At 42.3% G+C, this 23,750-nt stretch overlaps 1 protein-coding gene across 1 annotated transcript in view; it reads right to left on the bottom strand.

Annotated features, from left to right (window-relative positions):
- Window positions 1-23,750, bottom strand: part of TTC7A (tetratricopeptide repeat domain 7A) — a 472,360-nt gene that overhangs the window by 194,546 nt on the left and 254,064 nt on the right. The window contains exons 13-14 of the mRNA XM_088450682.1: window positions 21,123-21,180; window positions 18,922-18,994 (exon numbers count right to left, since the gene is read on the bottom strand). Coding sequence (XP_088306808.1) covers window positions 18,922-18,994; window positions 21,123-21,180 — 131 coding nt within the window. The remainder of the gene's footprint in view (window positions 1-18,921; window positions 18,995-21,122; window positions 21,181-23,750) is intronic.

Here is a 23,750-nt window from a genome sequence, read left to right as displayed (position 1 = left end):
CGCGTGGCCCTGCCCCCTGTCACGCACGCAAACTGACCTCAGCTCATCTGGACCTGCCCCCTTTTGCCGGCCACGCCCCCTGTTCTGCCGATCTGGCTGCTCCCTCCCGGAAGGAGCAGCCAGATAGTCGGCAAGTATGGATCAGGGTAAGGGTGTCGTCTCCTGGAGTAATCGGTCGCACATGTCATGCAGCAGACAAGTAGTACAAATATAAACAAATATTACAGTAAATCCTGGCCTGTCCCGACTCTAAATAATACAATCCCCTTTCTCAGAGTGGAAGGATCTAATGTCCCTTTCACAAAAAAGAAGCAATTAGCACAGCACTTACATGCAGTAATCAAAGTGTCTCTCAACAAGACTTTGACCTGTTCCCCAGGCAGCGAGAGACTGATTAAAGAGATTTAATCAGAATCTCAGGTGGTCTGGTAAGCAGGTCTGCTACCAGACGGCAGCTAAAAACCTGGGGCATATATATCTTCCCTTGACAACCTTTCCAGTGTTTTTGTCACAATGGGTATGGTTGTACAGCCCACTGTTTTTTCGGCCACAGCCACAATTATAGTGTACAGTATAATGAAGTCATGAAGACGTTTTTGGGGTCTTTTAACAAAAAAAACTTTATATGAATATTGTGTCTAAAATGCACTGAAACTGATGTCCAATATGATAATTAAAAGCACATACAATTCTTTAAAAAAAAAAATGTGTATCTTTATTGCCGCAAGCATGTAGATGTTGAATTTTTTCCAGTGTTCCCAGAAGCATCTCTTCTGCCAAAATGAGACCACAACAATCACTGTACGTGTTTTGATGTATTCTATTATACAGCTGTTTTAGTGCACTGTTACCTGCCGTCACTGTGTGGAGGTTACCATTCCACTTTAAGCAGACATACATTATTTTATTGATTTACTGTTTAAAAGGCCTTTAAACAGTTGTGCAATAACTGGAAGACCACGTGTGTGATCATAAATCAGCGAGCCGTCAGAATATACAGTATTACACATTCAGTGAATTCATCATGAACATACTAAATGCATAATGCATCTTTATATGTCTAACTCTGTCATAGTTCCCTGCAGGAACAAATATATGCCAGATATCTTTTCCAGCTGAAGCCTTGCCTACACAGAATAATTATTCAATGTAGGACAGCTTTATGTAAGCACCCACTACATAAAAGCACAGTGCAGCAGTTAATCACTGAAGAGGTGACTGGGAGATTCTCCTTGTCTCGCTGTCAGACTGGTTATGAAAACTCAGTTATAGAGATTATCTTATAGCTACAAACACCACAAAGCACTAAACTGTAATATGTGTTTCGGCATGAATAGTCAACATTCACAATGTCAACAGTCAGTATTTAGACCCCATAATGTCAACGCACTCATTATGTCGACAGGTAAAATGTAGACATGTTCAGAATGCTGACAACCACAATGATTTGCAAATTGTGAACAAATGTTCAAAATGTCGACAGCCAAAAATATCGACCGGTACATAATGTTGATATCCAATTTTAAACCTAACCCTAATCTCATCCCCAAACGCATAACCAAAGCTAATATTTCTACTGCTGACATTGGAACTGTGTCAACATTTCCCGTGCTGACATTTTGCAGGTGTCAACAATTGGCAGGTGTTGACATATTGGGTGTCGACATTTTAACCATGTTGACATTATGGTATCTTCCATAATGTCGACATGATTAAAATTATGCAATAAGCGCTGAATCACGATATCGCCATGATGACGCAATCGCGTGGTTACACCCCCCTCTCCGCCACCAATACTGCATCAAATCCCCCTTATGCTGCGCCACAAGCCCCGCTATGCCGATCTGGCTGCACCCTTTCGGAGCGGTCTGCCAGAATGTTGGCAAGTATGGTGCGTACTTACTTACTTCTGAACTCATAATGTTACATCAGAGCCCCACAGAACACTCACAGCTTTATGTTTACTGTAGAACAAGTAAGGAGCACACAATACTATTCAGCTTGGCCAAAAGCAGAAGTTCTGGAGATAGTGAATTAGAAAAGAATAACCATAATAATTTTAGGCAATTTAATCAATATACCGAGAGCTCATGGGCTGCTTACTTTCCATATGTGCATTCATCCCTGCTTCTTATATTTGCAGTCTATGGGCCTGATTGAGAGTTGTACACTGTGCTGATACTTGGAGGGTTTAGCTGCAGAATGAATGACAGTCTCTGGGTGGTAAGAGGAGGTAACGGAGGGGTGGTGAGAAAACCGCGTCCGCAAGTGTTTTATAGGAGTCCGGTCCAGCGACTGAGTCTTTGTACACCGCTTTACTGGTGTCTGAGCCTTACTTCCATCATCCATTCTAGGCATAGGGTTACCAGGAGGCGGATGATAGACTGATCTGCGACCGATGCTACTTGGTAGAGGCTTTGGGTCAAATAGCCTCAAAAACAGATTCAAGATGGGATTATATTTACACCTCCTGTGGGGATGGCCAAAAGTGGCTTCTGCAAGCTTGCTGAGTCAGGTTATACGACAGGCTGGTGTATATTTGTCCTTGCTTGCCTCCAGGATAGGTATATGTGGGATAGCTCTAAAGAGTGTTAGAGAGCAGTGTGCCCTGGCACTGTCTCCTCTCTCTACTACACATACTGGGTACTGGGACCCAGTATGTTAGGGACCTACCCTAAAGAGGTTACCTGGATATGGTGGGTAGGCCCATAACCTTGGCCATGATTATGCTAAAAACCTCTATTCATTGCAAAATTTTAGTGCATTTATATATGATCAATAATTTGGAGTTGTGCACCTGATATTTGTCTGTTTCTGTGCCTGCAATTAGTCTCATCAGGTAGCACCTCCCATTATATATATATTCAGGGTGTGCAGTCCAGGAATCTTTCCCATATACTGGGACCACGAGTCAGAGGGATGCACAACCTCCGACCCTGGAGCCGTCACCATTGGGCTACTGCTCAGCTGACGCCATCATTATTGTGTAGAGTGCTTAGCTCCTGAGGTGAGACACCTGAATAACTCCTGCACCACTGTACTGCTTACTGCTGATACCACTGTGTAACCGCTGTTACCCTGATGCTATAAATAAACCTAGAATCCTGGGTAAGGACTCTCTATGTGGCCTAACAGTCACTGTCACATTCCGCCTGACACCTATTGTGGCCACCACCCCAATAGGCGATATAAATAAAGAAGCCTAAGGATGAGCCAGCCCGGCAATAGGTAAAGCCAATCGCTATGGTCTAGGTGATATAGTAATGTCCCAGTGCATGTATCCGCTCCTACACATGCTCAGAACAGCAGACTGAGGGGCATTGTAGAGGGTGGAAAAGCATCGCCAGGACCCAACTCACAGCAAGAGCGTCCTCGGCAATGGCTGTGGCTCTGCTCCTGTATTCATCTCTCCATCTAGGAGGCACTTTGGCCCTTCAATGAATAAATAATAGGGCTTCTCAATGTAGTCTATCTAAACCCTATAATTTGTCTAGCACTAGCTATCACTCTTCCTTTCCGCAGGGACAAACAGCCAAGTATCTACTGACAGATGTCACTGCTTATTTCATTAAGGAGCTGGGTAATACGTGGAACATGGAACTTTGCTTCCCAGATGGCGTTCTGAAACTCCGGGACCCGGGCTCATTTGCCAGCTTACATTCCCAGCCAGTGCTGAGCTCTGCAGCAATCTTGTATCAGATGGACTGCCAATTCTATTGGGGCTTGCAGCAGCCCTGTGCTGTTATCTTGTTCATCAGTCAGTAGCTTTAGCACTGGAACGTAATACTGATGTAATATACTGTATGGTTGACCGTGGTGAAGGGCAAGGCTATAAAGCAATTTGCCATTAAAGTACTGACACAGCATTAAAAATGAACTGCGATGTATAAAAATCAGGGGTTAATGATCCATGGGCCATTAGTAATTTTGTGGAAACGCTGCCATTGCTCCTTGCCAAGAACAAGAAAACGTCTGCATAATCACGTTTAATGAGTATTTGCAGTCCGTGTACAGTATCTACCTTTCAAATAAAAACACAGAGAAATATTTTACCTCCCCAAATTTAATTTCTTGGCTTCTATTTCATAATTCTAAGATAAAACCAAAGAAAAATATATATTTTGATTATGATATCTAACAAGCATACGAGACTGTAAATATATACATAAACCACCCTCAAGTGTTTTGCTTCTGGATTTTTTTTTCAAACAAAAATGATAAAAAGTTTTTATAAACAGCTAAAATCATGTAATTGTTGCAATCCAAAACCCGAGATTCGGATTTAAAATCTGAATTACAAACCGCTGGAAAATCAGAACCGCGACTCGGATTTATCTGGATCTCCGCATATTAGAAACGTGACTCGGATATGTCCGGATTTAGGAAACTTGGGTAGATTCAGATTTCTCGAGAACTGAACATCTCATACTGCACACGTATTATATATATACACACACTGTATATATACACAGTAGATAGATAAATACATAGACAGATATTTGCTACAGCCTGTCTCGCCTCCAACCTGCATGTGAGGGAAAAGGGACAGACATAGAACCGCAGAAGAGGAGGACTCAGCCGGCCACCAGGAACAGGGTAAGCATGGGAAACGGGGGGCAGGATGGAGCGGGGAGGGGTTTACTAGCAGACAGTATGAAGCAGAGCAGGAGGTGGGCAGCAGTCTGAGCGGAACGATGGGGTGGGATGGGTTCCTTTAGTAGTATGTATTAATATATATGTATATATATAGAAATATATATATATACATACATATATACTCAATGGAAGGCGGCACTGTTCAAAATACACCAGATCACAGCCGGTAAGTAAATTTCTTCAACGTTTCGAGATCTTTATTGTCTCGTCATCAGGGTGACGAGACAATAAAGATCTCGAAACGTTGAAGAAATTCACTTACCGGCTGTGATCTGGTGTATTTTGACGAGTGCCACCTTCCATTGACTATATGTTGAATCCCCGCTGTGGGACACCTAGGAGGGCACCGGACAGCGCTTTATGCTTATTTGATGGGAGTGCTACCCTTTGAATATTGTGCTTATATATATATATATATATTTATTATAATTTATATGTTTAAACTCCATCTGAAATAACACATTTATTTTCATTGATAAAGGCAGGCATGTAAGAGGCTTTAAATGCTGTTCACTTACATATCCTTCTAGCATGCTACAAGAACACTACTTTCCCTGCTGCTCTGCATATATCCAAACATCCCCACTTCTGTCATGTTACTGAAATCTGTTCCCCAATATTTATAAATATTACACACAGATCCTGAATATAATGATTTGCAGCATATACTGTAAGTCCTCTTTCTTTGAAAGCATGCATAGGCAATACTTAGCACTGGTGCCCCAAGATGGCACACAAGGATGTTTTGAGTGGCACCTGCAAGGTTTGACGCTCTCCTACTATGCACAGTGTGCTGTTCCTTCCCTCTAGCGCAACCGCCTTCACTAACAGAGGAGACCTATTAAGCGTACTAGACCCCCTCCGCACTGGAGAACCCAAGTGTGGCCTACATACTTATCCAAGCCTGGGCCTCTGGTGAATGAACCTTGCCACAATTAGTCCTGCCCATTGCCCCTGAATAACAGTACAAAGTTCTAAAGCACGTCTTCATCGCTAGGCTACAAATTATCAATCTAACCTGATTGGATAGGGAAGCCAATAACATTGTTGATGTGATTATGTTATGGATGACGAGATATTAGGTGACATGTAACCTTTTATGTTTATTAAGTGCATTTTTTTTAATTGCCAGCGTTGTGACCTGGAAATGATCCTGTGATATGCACTGTCTAGCTGGAGGCTTAATTATTTGTCTGAGAAGATGCCATGTGAGGGGGTGGCTGACAGTTTTATGTATAGTCCATTAGGACTGCCAGCAAATGATCAAACAGATATATAATGGTTACATTATGGGGTCTTATAAACTCCGAGCTTGTCCTTCTCACCAACATGAGGGTGGTCTGGGGAATGTCACCACTCCATACCAGAGTGACAGTATGCTCTGGGCAAAGGGCCATAAAACCTAATTAATATCTACACAAGGCAGTGAGCCAGCAGAAGGAAGGGGGGCTGTGTCACAGCTCAGGCAGGCATAAAATCCCATTTATAACTCTGAAACTTTGTACAATTCTTTAGAGCTAATCTGACATTGGGAATTGCTCTATCTACTTATGTCTCACTGCAAACAGATTCATGTAAGTGAGACTGTTCAGTTAATTATTTTTCCTTTTTGTTTATAATAAAATTATTTGCCTAAGACTCTTTGGACCGTAATCAATTTGTTGCGAAAAGTACCGCTGCCGAGATTCTTGCCGTCATTGCTGGATTTCAAAGCAGAAAAGTATTGCGCTCGTCGCCGCTTATCCCCGTATTCAATTCGATATCGGTGAAAAAGGGACCCGGCGAAATGCAAACAAGCGAAGAGTACTGTCAGATTTGGGGAAATCAGCCTGACACCCCCCAAAAGATGCACTGACATTGGGGATCACTATCGATACCCCCGAATAGCCCCGCTGAAGGTATTTGGAGAAGTTAAATGGTCTCAATAGGTGCTATTTTGCGCCTTTGCATTAGTGGTGAAGAATAGCATTTAGCAGGTTTTTTTTTAGAAAATAAGTAGTTCCAGCAAATATGGGGTAAATGAAAATGGGTGCTAGCATATTTTTAAGTTGCTAAAGTGAAGTTTTAAAAATAGTGAAAAATCCATCTGTCGCAAGCACCTGCAATCAAAAAAACACCTGCGCCATACTTGGGGGACCCCCCTGGAGTCTATTTCACTAGTCTTTAAGTTTGTCCCCCAACTTTGGACTTTTTCACCACCAAAATGCGAGTACTTTTTTGGAGTTTTCTTAATTTTTATTTACATTTTTTTCACATAGTTAACCTTTGGGGGGCTGTCCCAAGGGTGCAGGGTAGTTTCCACAATTTTGCAACCCAAAACCCCAATCTGCACTTTTTTCCGCCTAGTTTCGGAGGCAAATCTTTTTACCTATTCCAATGCATTGACTTTCCACACCGGCGAAAAGTCTTTGGAATTGAATACGGGGAAAAGTTTTCGCCTGGCGAAATGACGTCACCAGCGAAACCTTCTTTCCGAAAACGGCTTATCGCTTCTAATTGAATACGAACCTTTGTACGCTATATTTATTGTTTTTGTATATAATTTGATTATTGTATCTTTCTTATATTAAACTTTATTTAATAAGGTTGGTCTCTGTGATTCTAATTACATCCATTTTGCCTGTGGATTCGGCATATCCATACGACATATCTGTACTACAGGTAATTTTTTGGGGGTAATGACACTCGCTACTTAATTGTAATTGCGCAGGGAGTTAGAAACTTCCTACTTGGAGTGTGTCGCTCCTGAAATCCTTCCCGTGGTGGCAGAACCTAAGAATTAATAGGGAATGGGAGAGTGCTGGGGAGTGTAAACATTTCTGTAGAGAGACCAGGTGGTTGTTTTTTGATTAACACTGTGGCAGACCCATGTCACTCAGGATCAAGTGAATACTGATCTTCACAAAGATACGGACAGCAGTTAGAGTTTGGAGTATCTTGGAACCGGGTCAGTGACAATTGTTATTACACATTTATTACTTTTGTATAAGATGTAATGATGGTGGCACTCAGTTATTGTTTTTGGCTTGTACTGTTGAATGTCTGGCACCCACAGAGAAAAACACTGCCTAACCCCTGTTCTAAAGGAGAAAGTTAGAACTATGCAGATACTGTTTATATATTATTTAAAGGTAGGACAAAATTAAATGTTCAGTAATCCCTAACGTGATATGTAGACAATGCCCTTCTCACAAACACAACGCTATATCAGATGAAGCTGTGGTTCGTTAACTGTGAAAAGCAACTGTAAATACAATCTGCTGCATATGAAAATATCCAAATATTAATTATCAGTTCTGCTAGCCAGGAAGCCTACATACTTTTTATTTTTGGGGTTCTGACAATTGAAAAATGAAGACGTGTTTTAACATAAAGTACAGTATGTACGGACAAGAAGATGCTTTGCAATCTGACAAAACACCATGAATAGGATTAGGTCGAACGCAATAATTGGATAGCAGAATAATAGGGGTATTCAATATGGGAGCGAAAACATTGTTTTTGCGTTGATATCGCACTTTTGACGTCATTATTGCAGGTTTTACTTTTACACCATATTCAATTTCAAAGACTTATCGCAGGTTCGAAAAGTCTTTGATAAAAAACGGGGATAACTTTTCACCATTGAATAGGTGTCAAAAAAAAGTGCAGAATTGGGGTTTAGGGGTGCAGGCTTAAAAAAAATAGCCTGCACCCCTGGGAATGACATTTAAAAAAGAACTGTGTCAAAAAAAAGTAAAAAAAAAAATAGGGACACCCCAAAAAATTTATTAAAAAATTGGGGTGAAAAAAAAAAAATGGGAAAAAATTGTTTAACAATAGGGAAATAGGTTCAGGGCTATTCTGCATGTATGCGGCAGGTGTTTTCTAGAATAGATTTATAGCGGCCGGTGCACAATTGCAGAATTTTTTAAAACTTACTTTAGGGACTTAAAAATATGCTAGTACCCATTTTCATGTACCCCAAATTTGATGGGACCACTTAAAAAAACGAAAAAAATAACCTATGTGCTCTTCTGCAACACTTCAATGTCGGGGAAAAAACACCTGCTGCGGCTATTTAAATCCCCGACTTTCATTTAAAGGCTAAAACGGGGGTACCCATAGTGATCCCCCATGCTTTTACAACTTAAGGGGGGTCCTACAATTTTTTTAAGGAAAAATTCGTAACTTTACGCAAATCCACTTCGCAGGCTCCCGTTTTCGTTAATTTCATATTGAATACGGGGATAAGCGGGCGCGCGCCCGATACTTTAACGCAGGTAAAAACTCTGATATGAAACGTAAACTTCGACATCGAAGTTTACGTTTCATATTGAATACCCCTCTAAGTATTAAACCTATTTACAATGGAAGACAGCATATCCCCAGAGACAAAGAAGGGGGAATACAACGGGAGCCATATCCTGCGGGACATCACCATCTTGTCTGGCAGCACACATTGCCGTTTAATATGGTACACAATCTTCACTCTGATTCGCTGGTCACACTATTATGTTAATATAGAGTAGCTGCTACATTTAAAGTGGCAATTTGTTTTAAACAGAGTCGGACTGTTACTAAAAATAGGCCCTGGCATTTTAAAGCACACGGCCCCACCTCGTGACAGCACCTGGCTCCTGGCATAGACTCCTCCCCTTATTACTGACTCCTCCCACTTCTTAGTCTATGCTCTTACACATATAATTAATATTAGAACAACATAATAGTGTACATTATTCTCTGCATTAAAATACACATAAAAGAGCACATCCTACAGGGGATTTATACATGTGCCATAGTCAAACATTTGGTATTTGTTTGGTTCTGTTATGTAAAGCTGGCACTACATTGGTGTAGGTCACACTCAAAGAAAAGGAAAGGCATTTTCCCAATTGACCAAGCCCTAGCTTAGCAGTAGTAGAGGATTAGATAGTGTTCACTGTAGGATTTTTTTAAGGGCAGGGGTGAGGAACACAGAGGAGGACACATCTGTGTACACCAAACCAGAGCCGTAACTACACATAATGGTACCCTGTGTACATAAAGAGCATTGGTGCCCCCCACTACAATAGAAGACCCTCTGATTCTCTCTCTATATCTCATGAGCATGAAACACAGAACTCCTGGATGTCCCAATCAACCCTCCCCCTTGTTCCCCTTCCTAAACACCATTTTAAGCCACATACCTGCCACTGGTGTTCTTGGCATTGAAGGGACACCCATCAGCAATACACAACTCCCAAACGCCCTATGGGACTTAATCATTATATTAACTACAGGATACTTAACCCAGCTTAATATAATTCTTACCTTTCAGGTAATTCTTATTACCTGGTATTACATTTGGTCCAATAGAGATCCCCTGCAATGTACAGTAACAGGGACCTCATTGGCTAACACACACAAACAGAAGAGGTGGGATTTTCCTCCTTCAGGGCGGCGTCTTATGACAGCCACTAATTGCCGGGTCACCTTTTAATTAATCCCCCCTTGAGGGGAAAGGGGGGGGTCACGGGACGGGGGGGGGCTCGGTCTGGGGACATGGCCTGGTATGGCCACTGGCAGCAAACGGCTGTAGCAAGAAAAAAAAATCCTATCTACAGCAGTTCAGGAGATGTTAATCCGGCGTGTCAAACCTTCCCTGATACTAGAGGTACCGCTGGTCCTCTAGTGTTAGCCGGTAGAACATGGCCAGTGAAGATCTCCAAGTTCTGAATGTGCCACAATTGTCTTCTCTCAGGCGGCGGCCATTTTGGGAGAGACAATTTCTATAGTATCCATGCGGACGGCCAGACCGGCCCACCAGGCCATCGGCCCTTCTGGAATTTGGCAAGACCAGCAAATCGGGAGCTAATTAGTGTTTTGTTTTTTTTGAGAAATATTTTTATTGAATCGTTTTTTATATTCCATTCCATTTAAAATAGTAACATTACCATAATTGACACAGAAAATAAAATAACATAATCACAGAAAAAACTCTGTGAACTACAATAACATTAGAATTAAGAAACATATATCACAAGATATATCACAAAAAAAGGAATACATTATATATAGATACAGAAACATATATATAAACATTGAATACAAATATGCAAAAGAATAGGTTATACAGAATAGTAAAAAATTTGGAAAAAGAGAAGGGAAGAGGGTGAGGGGGGGTACCAGTCAATTAGAGAGCAAAATCGCTGAGACAAATTATGTCCAAATAAGACAGAGCTAAATCGTTGTCAGGGGTGGTTCAGCAGAAAAATGTGCGGTCCATGGGGACCATGTTTTAACAAAGTGATCTGGAGTGTCATGTAGGACAGTTGTAATTCGTTCCATTTTATAGGTGTGCCATATGGCGTTAATAGTAGCTAAAACAGAAGGGGGAGTGGATGACTTCCAAAGGGAGGCAATCGTACATTTAGCTGCATTCAATATATGTTTGATTAATTTCAGTTCGGCTCGTGTGGTATTTGGAATAGGCCGAGATAGGAGGGTATATAAAGGAGTATTTGGGACTTGAATATCAACTACATCCTTAATCAATTTATGTATATCCACCCAATACCTCTGAATACTAGGACAGGACCACCAGATATGCAGCATGGATCCCACCTGGCCACAGAGCCTCCAGCACAAATTAGGGGAAGAGGGGTAAATAGCATGAAGTCGAGTGGGGACCAGGTACCATCTATAGTAAACTTTGTAGGAGTTTTCCTGTATGAGGACTGAAATAGAGCTCTTTGCAATCTCATTCCTTATATCTGACCATTCCTCAGGTGTTAATATCTCGCCCGCCTCTCTCTCCCAGGCCTCCTCATGGGCTTCTTTTACGGGTTGATTATGTTGGATTAATGATTGATAAATTGTGGAAATAAGACCCTTAGTTGAGTGAGGATGTAGACAGAGTGAATCAAGTGTAGTTTTATCAGCTATTATAGAGGTTTGCGTCTGGGAATGAAAAAAATGGCGTAATTGGAGGTACTGAAAAAAAACGTTATTGGGTAGGGAGAATTGAGATTGCAATTCAACAAATTCCGGGAAAGTCTGCAAGGGAGCTAAATCAAATAAAAATAAGATATCAGATTTAGTCCATTGGCGAAAGGATTTATATTGTGTACCTGGGACAAATTCAGGATTGTTCCATTGAGGGACCATTAAGGGATGAGATGAGCGAATATTATAGAGACGGGAGCATTGGTTCCAAATCGAAATCGTAAATCGAACAGTGGAAAGTATGTTTAGCTTAGGTGATCGTGAAAGGGCAGGGCACCAAAGGAAAGAATAGGGAGAATAAACAGATAATGCTCCGGCTTCGATAGATGTCCAAACTCTCTGGCTAGGCGGAGCGTGCCAGAGAACACACGAGACTAAGTGGGTTGCCCGATAATATTTGATTAGATCAGGAATACCCAGCCCTCCATCACTACGAGGTCTTTGTAACAAGCGCATCTTTACTCTGGGTCGTCTCCCAGCCCATATATAATGTGAGATCTCTACTTGAATATTTTTCAGGATTGTGATTGGAATATGTATCGGGAGAGTCTGCCACATATATAGCAGCCGAGGAAGAATGTTCATTTTAATTGAAGCCATACGTCCTATCCAAGAGATTATAGATCTATTCCATGTATGAAGGTCGGACTTAATGGAGGCCAATAGTCTAGGAAAATTGGCTGCGTATAAGGAGGAATACGTCTTAGTTAAATAAACCCCTAAGTATTTTATCTTATCCGTTTGCCAGCGGACAGGGAATGCAGCTTGAAGAATGCGAAGGTCAGCAGGGGGGGTCTGTAAGTCTAAGATCTCCGTCTTATCTGTATTAATTTTAAAATTAGAGAGTGTGCTATATTTATCTATCTCGAAAAAAAGATTTGGGAGGGATGAATGGGGGTCAGTTAAAGTTAGAATCACATCATCAGCGTATAAAGCGATCTTGTGGTCAGTATTGCCAACTCGAATACCAGAGATATTCAAACTCGATCTAATCTTTGAGGCTAGGGGTTCCATCACCAACGCAAATATAAGAGGGGAAAGGGGGCAACCCTGACGGGTGCCGTTATAGATGGGAAAAGGGTCGGAAGAAAGGCCATTAACTAAAACGGAAGCTGATGGATTATGATATAATGAGAATAATCCATTAAAAAACGCACCCGAGAACCCCATGTTAAGCAAAGTTTGCTGAATAAAGGGCCAAGCCACACGGTCGAAGGCCTTCTCAGCATCGAGAGCCACCACCAGGGTCGGGTCTGATCTGCCCTGAGCAATTTGTATTAGATCAATCAGACGTCTCGTATTGTCTGAGGCCTGTCTATTGGAGATAAAGCCCACCTGGTCCGAATGAACTAGGTGGGGTAAAATTGGGGCTAACCGAATAGCTAGGATCTTAGCCAATAACTTCAGGTCTACATTCAGAAGTGAGATTGGTCTATAATTTTTCAACTCCAGGGGGTCTCGATCAGGCTTAGGAATGACAACTATATTGGCCCTGGTGGTGGCCGCATCAAGCGATTTACCCTCCAACAAAGAATTAAATAGTAGCTTAAGCATAGGAAGTAGGGTTATAGTAAATTTTCTATAATAGAGAGCGGAAAATCCATCAGGACCAGGGGCAGCTGACCTACGTAGATGCTTTATAGCTGCTATAATCTCCTCTTCAGTGATAGGGGCATTAAGTAAGGCAATATGTGATTCAGAGAGTTTAGGTAATTGACAAGATTCCAAATATTGGCGTATTCCATTAAGAGTGTGGGGGGTATTTATGTCTACAGGTGGGAGGTTATATAAAGATGAATAGTATTCCCGAAATAGATTAGCCATAGCCTTGGGGTCATGAGTTAGTGAGCCGTTCGAGTCTCTTAAGGAGATAATCCTGTTACGAGTACGTTTGGCTCTTAGTTGGCGGGCCAATAATGTGTCTGCCTTGTTAGATTTCTCATAAAATCTCTGGCGTGTCCACAATAATGCATTCGCCGCTTTTTTAGAGAGAATCTGAGATAGCTGACCCTTTACAGATAAAATTTTTAGATACGTGCGTTTTTTGGGAAAACGTTGATGGAGCTGCGTGAGGGAGGATAATAAAGATTCCAGTTCATTTATACGCGTGAGTTCCGCCTTTCTCTGAGCAGAAGATAGGCTGATGAAAAAACCCCGCAGTGTGGACTTATGGGCTTCCCAAAGTATTGAGGGGGAGATATCCGGAGTGAGATTAGTGGCGTAAAAATCTTTTAAAGCAGATGTAATTTGTGCTATATGAGCCTGTTTCATTAATAAAGACTCATTTAAGCGCCAACAACGGGTCAAGGGTGTCGGGCTTGTAACCAAAAGCTCCATCTCGATAGCTAAATGATCTGACCAAGGGATAGGTAAGGTCTGTGCCCCCAAGAGCCTTTGGGTGGATGCCCGGTCAACTAAAAAATAATCGATTCGTGTATGAATATTATGTGGCGGGGAATAATGTGTATAACCTCTAGCTGAGGGATAAAGAGTTCTCCATGCGTCATAAAGATCGTTAAGTGACATGTAAGAATGCAGTCGTTTGGTGAGTTTAGCTTGAGTGGAATAGATTGAGACGGGACGAGATCTGTCTAGAATGTGATTTGAGATGGTGTTAAGATCCCCCCCAATTATAATGAGGCCCTGTGGGAGTTGGGATATATGATTGAAGAGGCTAGTAAATAGGGATGCCTGCTGCATTGCCGGGGCATATACCGATGCTAAAACAATCGGTGAGTTACTATACGTCCCTGATATGATGATATACCGGCCCTGATCATCAGATATCACTTTGTCTATATTGATAGGGAAGTCCCTATGTAGCATAATTGCCGTGCCTCTACGCTTAGCTGACATATTCGAATAGTAAACCTGTGAGTATATTTTGCTTGCTAGAGATGGATGAGGGGCTTTAAGATGCGTCTCCTGCAAGAAAACAACATCTGGTCTACGACGATGGAAAAACTGGATGGCCATGGCCCTTTTAGTGGGGGAATTTAACCCGTTGACATTTAACGTAAGAACCTTTAACTTCATGGTGGATATGTATCTAGATAATTCCGTAGTATATGAATTGGACATATTGACTGGTTAGAGATCCAGGGAAAAAAAGAGGACAGATTAGGGGAGAAAGGAAAGAGATCAGGAACTACCAAGGTAGTAGAAAAGAAAAGACCTTGACCAACACAAAGGACAGGCCTAAATTTGAAAGAGAAGGCATTACAAATACCTTCCCTTTGGCGGGGGGCATGACAAAGAAAGAAAATAAAAAGTAGAAGAACTAAAGATGTATAGTACATGTGTACTAGGACAGTATAGAAGCTGTGACCATTTGTCCAGAGAAAGTGTTAGAGGTAACAGACATAAGGAGAATACTGTAGACATCGTGAACAAAAAATAACAATAAAAAACATAATAATAAATGTAGAATCACTGTAGATACGATAGAAGGGTACTCATTAACGTTCCAACTTAGGAAAGGATGGTTCTACTTGAGAACCCGAACCATCCTAAAATTTAGCTAACATAACAGATGAACTATGACATCTTATTAACAACAATAAACATACAGACATTATACTTTCAGAAGAATGAATAACCCGGGATGATACCAATTTAACTAACAGTGACTTCTCCTAAGAAGAAAGCATTTAAAAAACACAAAAATAGGATATTGACACGATGCCAATTTGAAATAAACAACATCAGTTAGGCCTGAGACCAATTGGGGGATGGTACTGAAGGGCTTTGCTGTGGTGAGGCAATTTGTTTACGGATGGATTCAGGAAGATCATCGATAAGACCGAAAGTTTTTAGAAGCTCGTAGCCTTGTGTAGGGGTTTTAACAATATATGTGCCTCCATTCCTTGTGATTTGGAGTTGAAAAGGAAAACCCCATTTATATCGAATAGAATGATTTCGCAATGTTTTGGTTATATTGATAAGGTCCCGGCGTTTCTTAAGAGTAGACGGAGCTAGGTCTTGGAACACTTGAAGTTGATACTCTGAATAGGAGATTGTAGATAAGCCACGGACAGAATGCATGAACCGGTCTTTTGTTTTATAATAATGAAATCTTAAGATAACATCCCTCGGGGGTTGATTCAGAGGGGGTTTCGGCCGCAATGCCCTATGCGCCCTATCCAAGTGGAGCATATCTTTTGATATATCTGGAAGCAAATGAAAAAAAAGTCCTTCCAAGAACCCAGGAAGAGTATCTGCCGTTATGTCTTCAGGAATGTTGCGGATTCGGATATTGTTCCGTCGGTTCCGGTTCTCTAAGTCCTCCAGGTGATCTTTATACGTATCAAAATCAGTGCAGATCAGCAGCTCTTGCTCCACTACGCTTTGGTACTGACAGACTTCGTCCATCTTCTGTTCCAGAACATCTGTGCGGGAGCCAAGATCTGCTAATTCAGTTTTAAATTCTGTGAGCACCGACCTCATTTCTGACTGGATAGTTTTAGTAACAATAGCTATAATGTCTTTAGTTGTCAGAACGGCATCCGCAGAGGTATCTTCCTCAACGTCGGAAACAATGTCTGCAATCGGCGTTTGTCGAGTCAGAGAACCAGATTTTTCCCATGCTCTGAGTATGCTAGGCTTAGGAGCGGCAGAGTTTTTGCGACTTTTTTGTGACATATTGAAATGACAAAAACGGATTATTCAATCAACAAGTGTGCCGAGATTTCCAAAGATGAGGGAGGGGAACATTGGCGAATGCTAGCCGAACAGTGCAATGAATTCTCTGGAGCAATCGCAGGTCACAGCATGATTTATAGAAGAAAAAACATCTGGAGAGTCATGACTAGATAAAAAGAAGAAAGTCGGCTAATGGTATATCCATCTATAAGGCAATATATGAAAGCAGCATTAGATGGCGCTGTAATTCCACCTTGTAGGAGATGAAAATGAGATTCTCCAATAGATTATAATCAGTTAACACTCACTAGATTATAGTAAGTAAAAAAAAAAAAAAAAAAAAAAAAAATAATGAGTGTTATAGATGATTGTAGATTATTGCAGTTATATATATAGATGGATCTATAATTGCAGCTGCATCCGGCTTGTACCATCAGAAACTTAATTAGAAAATGGCTCCCTGCTGAGGGCTGGTAAGTTATGTTCCTTAATTACTTCACAGTCCAGGCAGCTAGTGGGCCGTGGAGCGGAGTATGATGGCAAGAAGAGTAATCTGGGTCAGAAAGGGCAGATTAACATCCTCAGTCAGGCAGGTTATAAGAGTGTGTGGATATATACAGCTCTTACCACACACCTCCGGGCGGTGAGTCCCAACGGCGCTGACAGCCGGACAGCAGGCGGCAACAACCTCTCTCCCTCCGGCAGGACAGTCAGGGAGAGTGACAGCAGAGAAGGCAGGGGGGACCACGCTCCCGTATACAGGCGATCAAGCGCCGAAATCTAGCCGCGGCCACACCTCCGGACTTCAGGCCATAAATCGAGGCCCCGGCTTCTGTGGAAGGACCAGGCCGCAATCCGCGGGAGCGTCCAGCGACTCCCCGATTCCGCGACCACGGCACCGGACACACAGAATAGTCTGAGGGGGTTATTATAGGCAGTGGTGCATCATTTATGGCCCCCTAGAGTGTCACCAGCAGCCGGACAGCAGTATATTCCTCGGGAGCTGCAGGGAAGCCCAGCTTTCTCAAATGGCTGCCAAGCCACGCCCCCTAGTGTTTTGTTTTAATTAAATTTGCAAAAATCTCAAAAAAACTTTTTACGTGTTGTCATTATGGTGTATTGTGTGTAGAATTTTGAGGACAAAAATTTAATTATTCCATTTTGGAATAACGCTGTAACATAACAAGATGTGGAAAAAGTGAAGCATTGTATATACTTTCCGGATGCACTGTACATTCATCCCTAAATCTTTTTACTTCAATAACCAGAAGAATAGTTATAATAATGTTAGCACAATGATGCATAAATACACCTGACAATCGGGTGGGTGGTATTTTTACATAAATATTTTCAAAGAGTTGGAAAACCAGATATCGGCAGACTTACAACGGGTGCACTTTAAATCCAGGTAACACTGAATATATCAATGATGCCAGTATGGCGGAGCTCCTAGGGGGCGATTCAATTTGGGTGCGGCGATAATTAATGGGTGCCCAATGTAGCAATTCAATTGGTTTAGGTGCCCAATAATTATCACATTTATCGCGCCCAATTAGACAGGCTTTTTGCACAATGCCGGCGCCTGTTGAATTGCCCCTCTAGTTTCTAAAAAATAATTAACGAAGAATACAAAAAGTAAAGGGTAAAATGACAATAGTTTATTTTTTCCTATTCAACTGTTTTCCCGTTTGAAACAGACTTAAAATGATAAGATACAGATGTGCTGCGGTGTGACTTGGTAGCAGCGAGCATCTTTTTCCCTTCAAATGCGAATAGAACGCACAAGCAGCTTCTCCTGAATAAAATGATATGCAGCATGCCTGTATTCTGTGTGCGACGGTGAAACAGTTACAGCGTCACAGCCGTAACGTGATACACCCGCAGTCGCACACAGAATATAGGCATGCCGCATATCATTTTAATCAGCAGAAGCTACTCGTGCGTTCCAATCATATCGCTTTGAGAAAAAGACGCCCTTGAAGGGAAAAAGTCACACGAAAAGACGCTTGGTGCCACCGAGTCACATGGCGCTCACACGTTATGTGTAACGCGACTTGTAGCCCACGGAGGATAGATGTATGTGGACACATCTGTATTTATGTTGTAAATATGCTACCAAGGGAAGCAAAACTTTTATATCACCAATAGTTATTGAAAGAAAATGATTCTTAGTTCAAACGACACTTAGCAAACTGTAGTCTGGCTACAGAGGTCTAAACCATGCTGTTATGCACGGTAACCCTCTCTATGTTACAGCAAATCTATGCTATTTGCATGACATCAGTGAAGTTAAGCAGGTCACACCTAGTGCAATCAAGACAGATCAACGCACAGGAAGTACTGTGAAAATATATTATCTGACAGTGATTACATGCATGGGCGTCCACAATGCACAGGACCAGTCATTCCTGTCTTGAGCTAAGTGACCGGGTCACACCTTGCACCTAGTCGGCTCTGTTTCTTTTCAGGGCCGGCTGTTTGTGTCACTTCTGTGCCAATCCAGTTCAATGGATGGCCCAATTCACTGTCCTAACGTAGTCATGTGGCAATGGGCGATCATTGGCTAATTTTAGCCTCTTGTGTGGAGAGATGAGATTAGTCAGCACTGATGGTGAATATATCGGGCGGCCATTTTACAGGCTTATTTGAAACACTCACCTGTCTTACAAGGCCCAGCTGAAGTGCTAAATAAAGAGTAATCTGAGGGTCCTCTGGATCTATTTCATGTGCTCTGTGGAAACAAACAAAATTTGGTTACATTGTGTGTGGGGGGTGCTCTTGTTTAGGTATAGTAGAGGTACCCTGGCTGTGGTGTAAAGTGTGAGTGCTCCTCCTTACCGGAATGGGATTGAAATACCGACTGCACAAACCCGACAGGAGGATATACCGACTGGGGCTGGTAAGTATTCTAATCCTCCGCTCCCCCCCAAAAAAAAAACTAAAACCCCTGGGGTGGTGCCTAACCCTAAGTGCTCCCGGGGGTGCCTAATCCTAATCCACCTTTCCCGCACCCTATCTTAAGTCCCATGTTGGGCTTTAGGCATCAGTATTTAGACCGTCGACATTCAGTACGCCGGTCTAATACCTGCCTCCCCTCCAAATGACAGCAGCGAGACCAACCCTTATCCGCTGGGACCACAAGTGTCAATGTGCAACTGTTATAGGACCCCATCAAATAACAGACTCTGGAACTCCACTAGCTTTCTGACCAACACAATATGTTGATATACAGTATATTATGGCCACTATACAAATTACCACAATCCAATGTATAATACAGTACAGCTATTTATAGTCTACTCACTTCTGGAGCTTATGCATCATATACATTCTCCAACATATGGTGCTTCCTCCTCCAGTACAATCAGACCACAACAACCCCTCATAATACATGTATACTACTGACCAATATATTATAACACTCCTGCTGCTGATAGCCTCCATTCACCTCCTGCCATCACTGTGTATGTCGGCATTTCTGCTGGAGAAGCAGTTAATTCATTCAGACTTACAGGTGAATTGATCTAGATATAGATTTAAAGGTAACATGTGCACCAAAAGGCTATAGCACAACAACAGACTCTTCCATTCCGGTAACCGCCAGCAACCAAACACAGACCTGTAGCCAATTAGTGCTGATACTGCCTGTACGTACTTTACCGGTATCCAGTCCATGGTGAATCAGAATGAACAGCAACAAGGGGAGGAGAGGAGTACAGTCACAGTATACTGACAATCAGTGAATGCAGAAGGGTATGTGATAGGATCCCAATACTTGTGGCCTGGTGACAGCTGCATCCTTTTTTCAGTGTCTGAACTGTCTCTGGGTCACTACATTGTGCAAGTTTGCAATTATGTTAGTAAATCACTCCCATTATGTAGCGCTATTCAGGGGCGTAACTAGGCCTTTACAGACCCTATGGCAAAACTTTGTAAGGGCCCCTATGTACCACTCAGTGGTGAGAAATGTATTTAACACAAGTAACTTGGACAGAAGAGGATGGGCCCCATAGCACCTGCACCCCCAGCAGCTACGGTAATTACGCCCTTGGCGCTATTCCGAATAATGTCCCACCATTCCTGTGGGTGTCATCATTCAAACGTTTTCAAACAAATCTGATGAATCCTTTTGTTTTTTCTCCTTTTATCTGAAACCCTGCATGTATCACTGCATGACACCGAAGGGTATCCTGTCAGAACGTCAACACTAGAATATCACCATGCTCTCAATGCTGACGATAAGAGTTATTTTACGCTTAGTGTTAGGTTTACAATTAGGCTAAACTATTCAAAAAAATATGTCAACTTTATGGAGTCGACATGTTAAATAACGACATTATAAACATGTTGAAATTTGTAAATGTCGACATTTTATGCCGAACTGACATTCATGTTGACATTCAGAACATGTTGACATCCTAAATGTCGACTTTTCATACCACACCCCATCCACAAATATGGCCGTGCTGCAATGTATGTGCTATATGGTGATATACTGTAGGCACACCTGTGCACTAATAGATTTGACTGAAAATCTAAGTTTGCTACTGATTCCTAAATTATTGCTACCGGCTCAGAAAACGAAACATAAAACTGCTAACGTGGCATGCTCTGCTTCCATATCATGCTTTGTAATAATGTACAGCCTAAGCTGGGCATCTTCATTATCACAGAAATTCTTCCCAACATACTGTATCTAGTGACCTCTGCCCATGTCATCATTATGACTGGCCAGCCAGGCCTGCGATAACAGAACACTGCACTTTTATTTTCTGCTATTCAATACGGATTGCATTGCAGAGTCCAATATTATGACATCATTCTATGATTATGTTCAGCTCCAGGACATATGATTTTACCTTTGCAATGTCCGGACAGCTCTCTTACTCCAATCATCCTGAGTGCTTTTCTTCGTGGCTGTAACAAAAAGAAATCTCTCTCTGAAATCAGCTAAACGTAACACATGCTCGTTAGTTGAAGTAAAGATTAAGGGGTCGATTTATCCAACCTTCTAAAGAGGACAAGCAGAGGTGTTGACCATTGCAACCAATCAGATTGTAGCTATCAATACTAAGGCACTCTATAAAATGAGATCTAGAATCTGATTGGCTCCACTTCTCCTCTAAAAGGATTGATAAATCTACTCCTAGAGGTTATGATGAAACTAATTAAGCATTCATCTGTGAGTAATGCAATGTACAACGAACCAGTATATAAATAAATATATATATTTTTTACTTACCAAAATTACCCACTCTTAGGCTAACTCAGAGGCGCACACAAGCTAGCCGCCATGGCACACTCATTGAAAAAATGTGGATCTTTGCCATTGTGTAGAGTTGCATGCATCTATGCGCTTACACGGCCCCCATCCATCCACTTGTGAAATTAGCGACCATCGCTATTAGGGAACATTTACACCAGTCCTATACCTGGTGACAGTGATCTGTACGGACAATGAACCTATGTCTGCCCCGTTAGTGCCCAGTTACACCCATTCAGCCGCAAGTGGAGATGTGACTGAGAAACGTATTGTACGTAGTTGCTTATTGTTACATATGCCTGGCCATGTAACTTGCACAAAGCTACAAATCTCAAGACCCATCCGTAAAACTGAGCTCTAAATTAGCCCCTCTCCCAAGCCCCACTGAGTCAGCCCCTCTCCCAATCTTCTGAGTCAGTTCCTCTCCCAATCTTCTGAGTCAGTTCCTCTCCCAATCCCCTCTCTGAGTCAGCCCCTCTTTCAATCCCCTCTCTGAGTCAGCCACTCTCCCAATCTCACATTACTCTCACTCACAACTGTAGTAACTTATTCCCTTCCCTCACCTCTGGAGCAACACACTCTCCTCCCTCACCTCTGGAGTAACAAATTCCCCTCCTTCACCTCTGGAGTAACAAATTCCCCTTCCTCACCTCTGGAGTAACACTTTCCTCTCTCCCCTCTGGTAGTAACACATTCCCCTGCCACGCTCGTGTTGTAACATATTCCCCTCCAATACCTGTATAATAACACATTACCTTTCCTCACTATTCAAATAGAGGAGCTACACAAACTGCCAGTGATGGGATGACAGTTGGTGTTTGAATACTGAACTGTGCTGCAGCCACGATGAATCAGTCAGGCAGGACATTGCACAGGGAGGGGAAACATTTTATCCCTTCTCACACCCTTAGGATTCGAATTTCAAAACATTCCTGCTCAGTGGGCACCTAAGTCATAGAAGGGATATACTCCCCGATTTTCATGTTTCTAGGTCCAGGGGTTTGGGCTGGGCGTTGATGAGTCAGTGAGTAGACCTTAGATATTTACTGTTTCCATTTCCATATCACCACTCCAGTAACACGTTAATCCTTCACTTCTACAGTAATATATCACTGCTATAGTAAGGCATTACCCTCCCTCACCTGTGCACTAACACATTTCACTCCCTCACCTCTGTAGTAACACATTTCCCTCCCTCATCCATGTTGTAACACATTCGACATTCCCCTCCCACACCCAAGTAGAAATAAAATCCCTTACTCCCTTCCCTCACCTCTGGAGTAACACATTACCCCTGCTCATACTGTAGAAACATATCCCCCTCCCTTCACCCGTGTTGTTACATCTTCCCTTCCCTCTCACCGTAGTAACACATTTGACATTCCCCTCCCTCACCTGTGTAGCAACACATTCCCCTCCCATACCTGTGTAGTAACACATTCCCTTCCCTCACCTCTATAGTAACAGTAACACATTCCCCTCCCTCATCTGTGTAATAACACATTCTCCTCCCCCATCTCTATAGTAACACATTCCGATCTCACTGCTGTTGTAATGCTGGGTACACACTGGCCAACATATCGGCCATTCAACTGAACGGGCGATATATCTTGTGTGCGTCGACCAGTGTGTACAGACGTTATGTCGGTGTAGCACAGCTGATGGCAGATATATTTGCACATCGTGCTGTGTGGGGCCACTGGGGAGGGCAGATGTGTACCCAACTTTACACTTTACCTCTCTCACCTCTGTAGTAACACATTCCCTTCCCTCACTATTCAAACAGGGGAGCCACACCTCTGCCAACTGTGCTCCAGCCACGATGAGTCAGTCAGGCAGAACACTGCACAGGGGAAGGAAACATTTTAGCCCTTTTCACCCCCTTAGGAGTCGAATTTTGAAAAATCCATTCATAGTGGTTATCTAGGTCATGGATGGAACATTCTCCCCAATTTTCTGGTTTCTACCTCCAGGGGTTTGGGCTGAGAGCTGATCAGTCAGTCAGTGAGTCAGGACATTTGATTTTATATGACGAAATGCTTTAGGGGTGGGACCTTGCTGACACCATGGACACTCCTCCAGTGCTGTAGCGGTAGTGGAAGTGTTCCGACATGCCGCGGTGGATTTAAATGCTGTAGTGACTAATACATCTATTTATGGAACTGATGATGTCACCATGCTATATTTAATTAGAAAATATATTTTGTTTAGAATTGCTTTTTCC

Source organism: Taudactylus pleione, unplaced genomic scaffold, assembly GCF_031769625.1.
Source record: "Taudactylus pleione unplaced genomic scaffold, aTauple2 ptg000522l, whole genome shotgun sequence".
NCBI classification, from domain to species: domain Eukaryota; kingdom Metazoa; phylum Chordata; class Amphibia; order Anura; family Myobatrachidae; genus Taudactylus; species Taudactylus pleione.
This window is presented reverse-complemented; position numbering and strand designations above follow the sequence as displayed.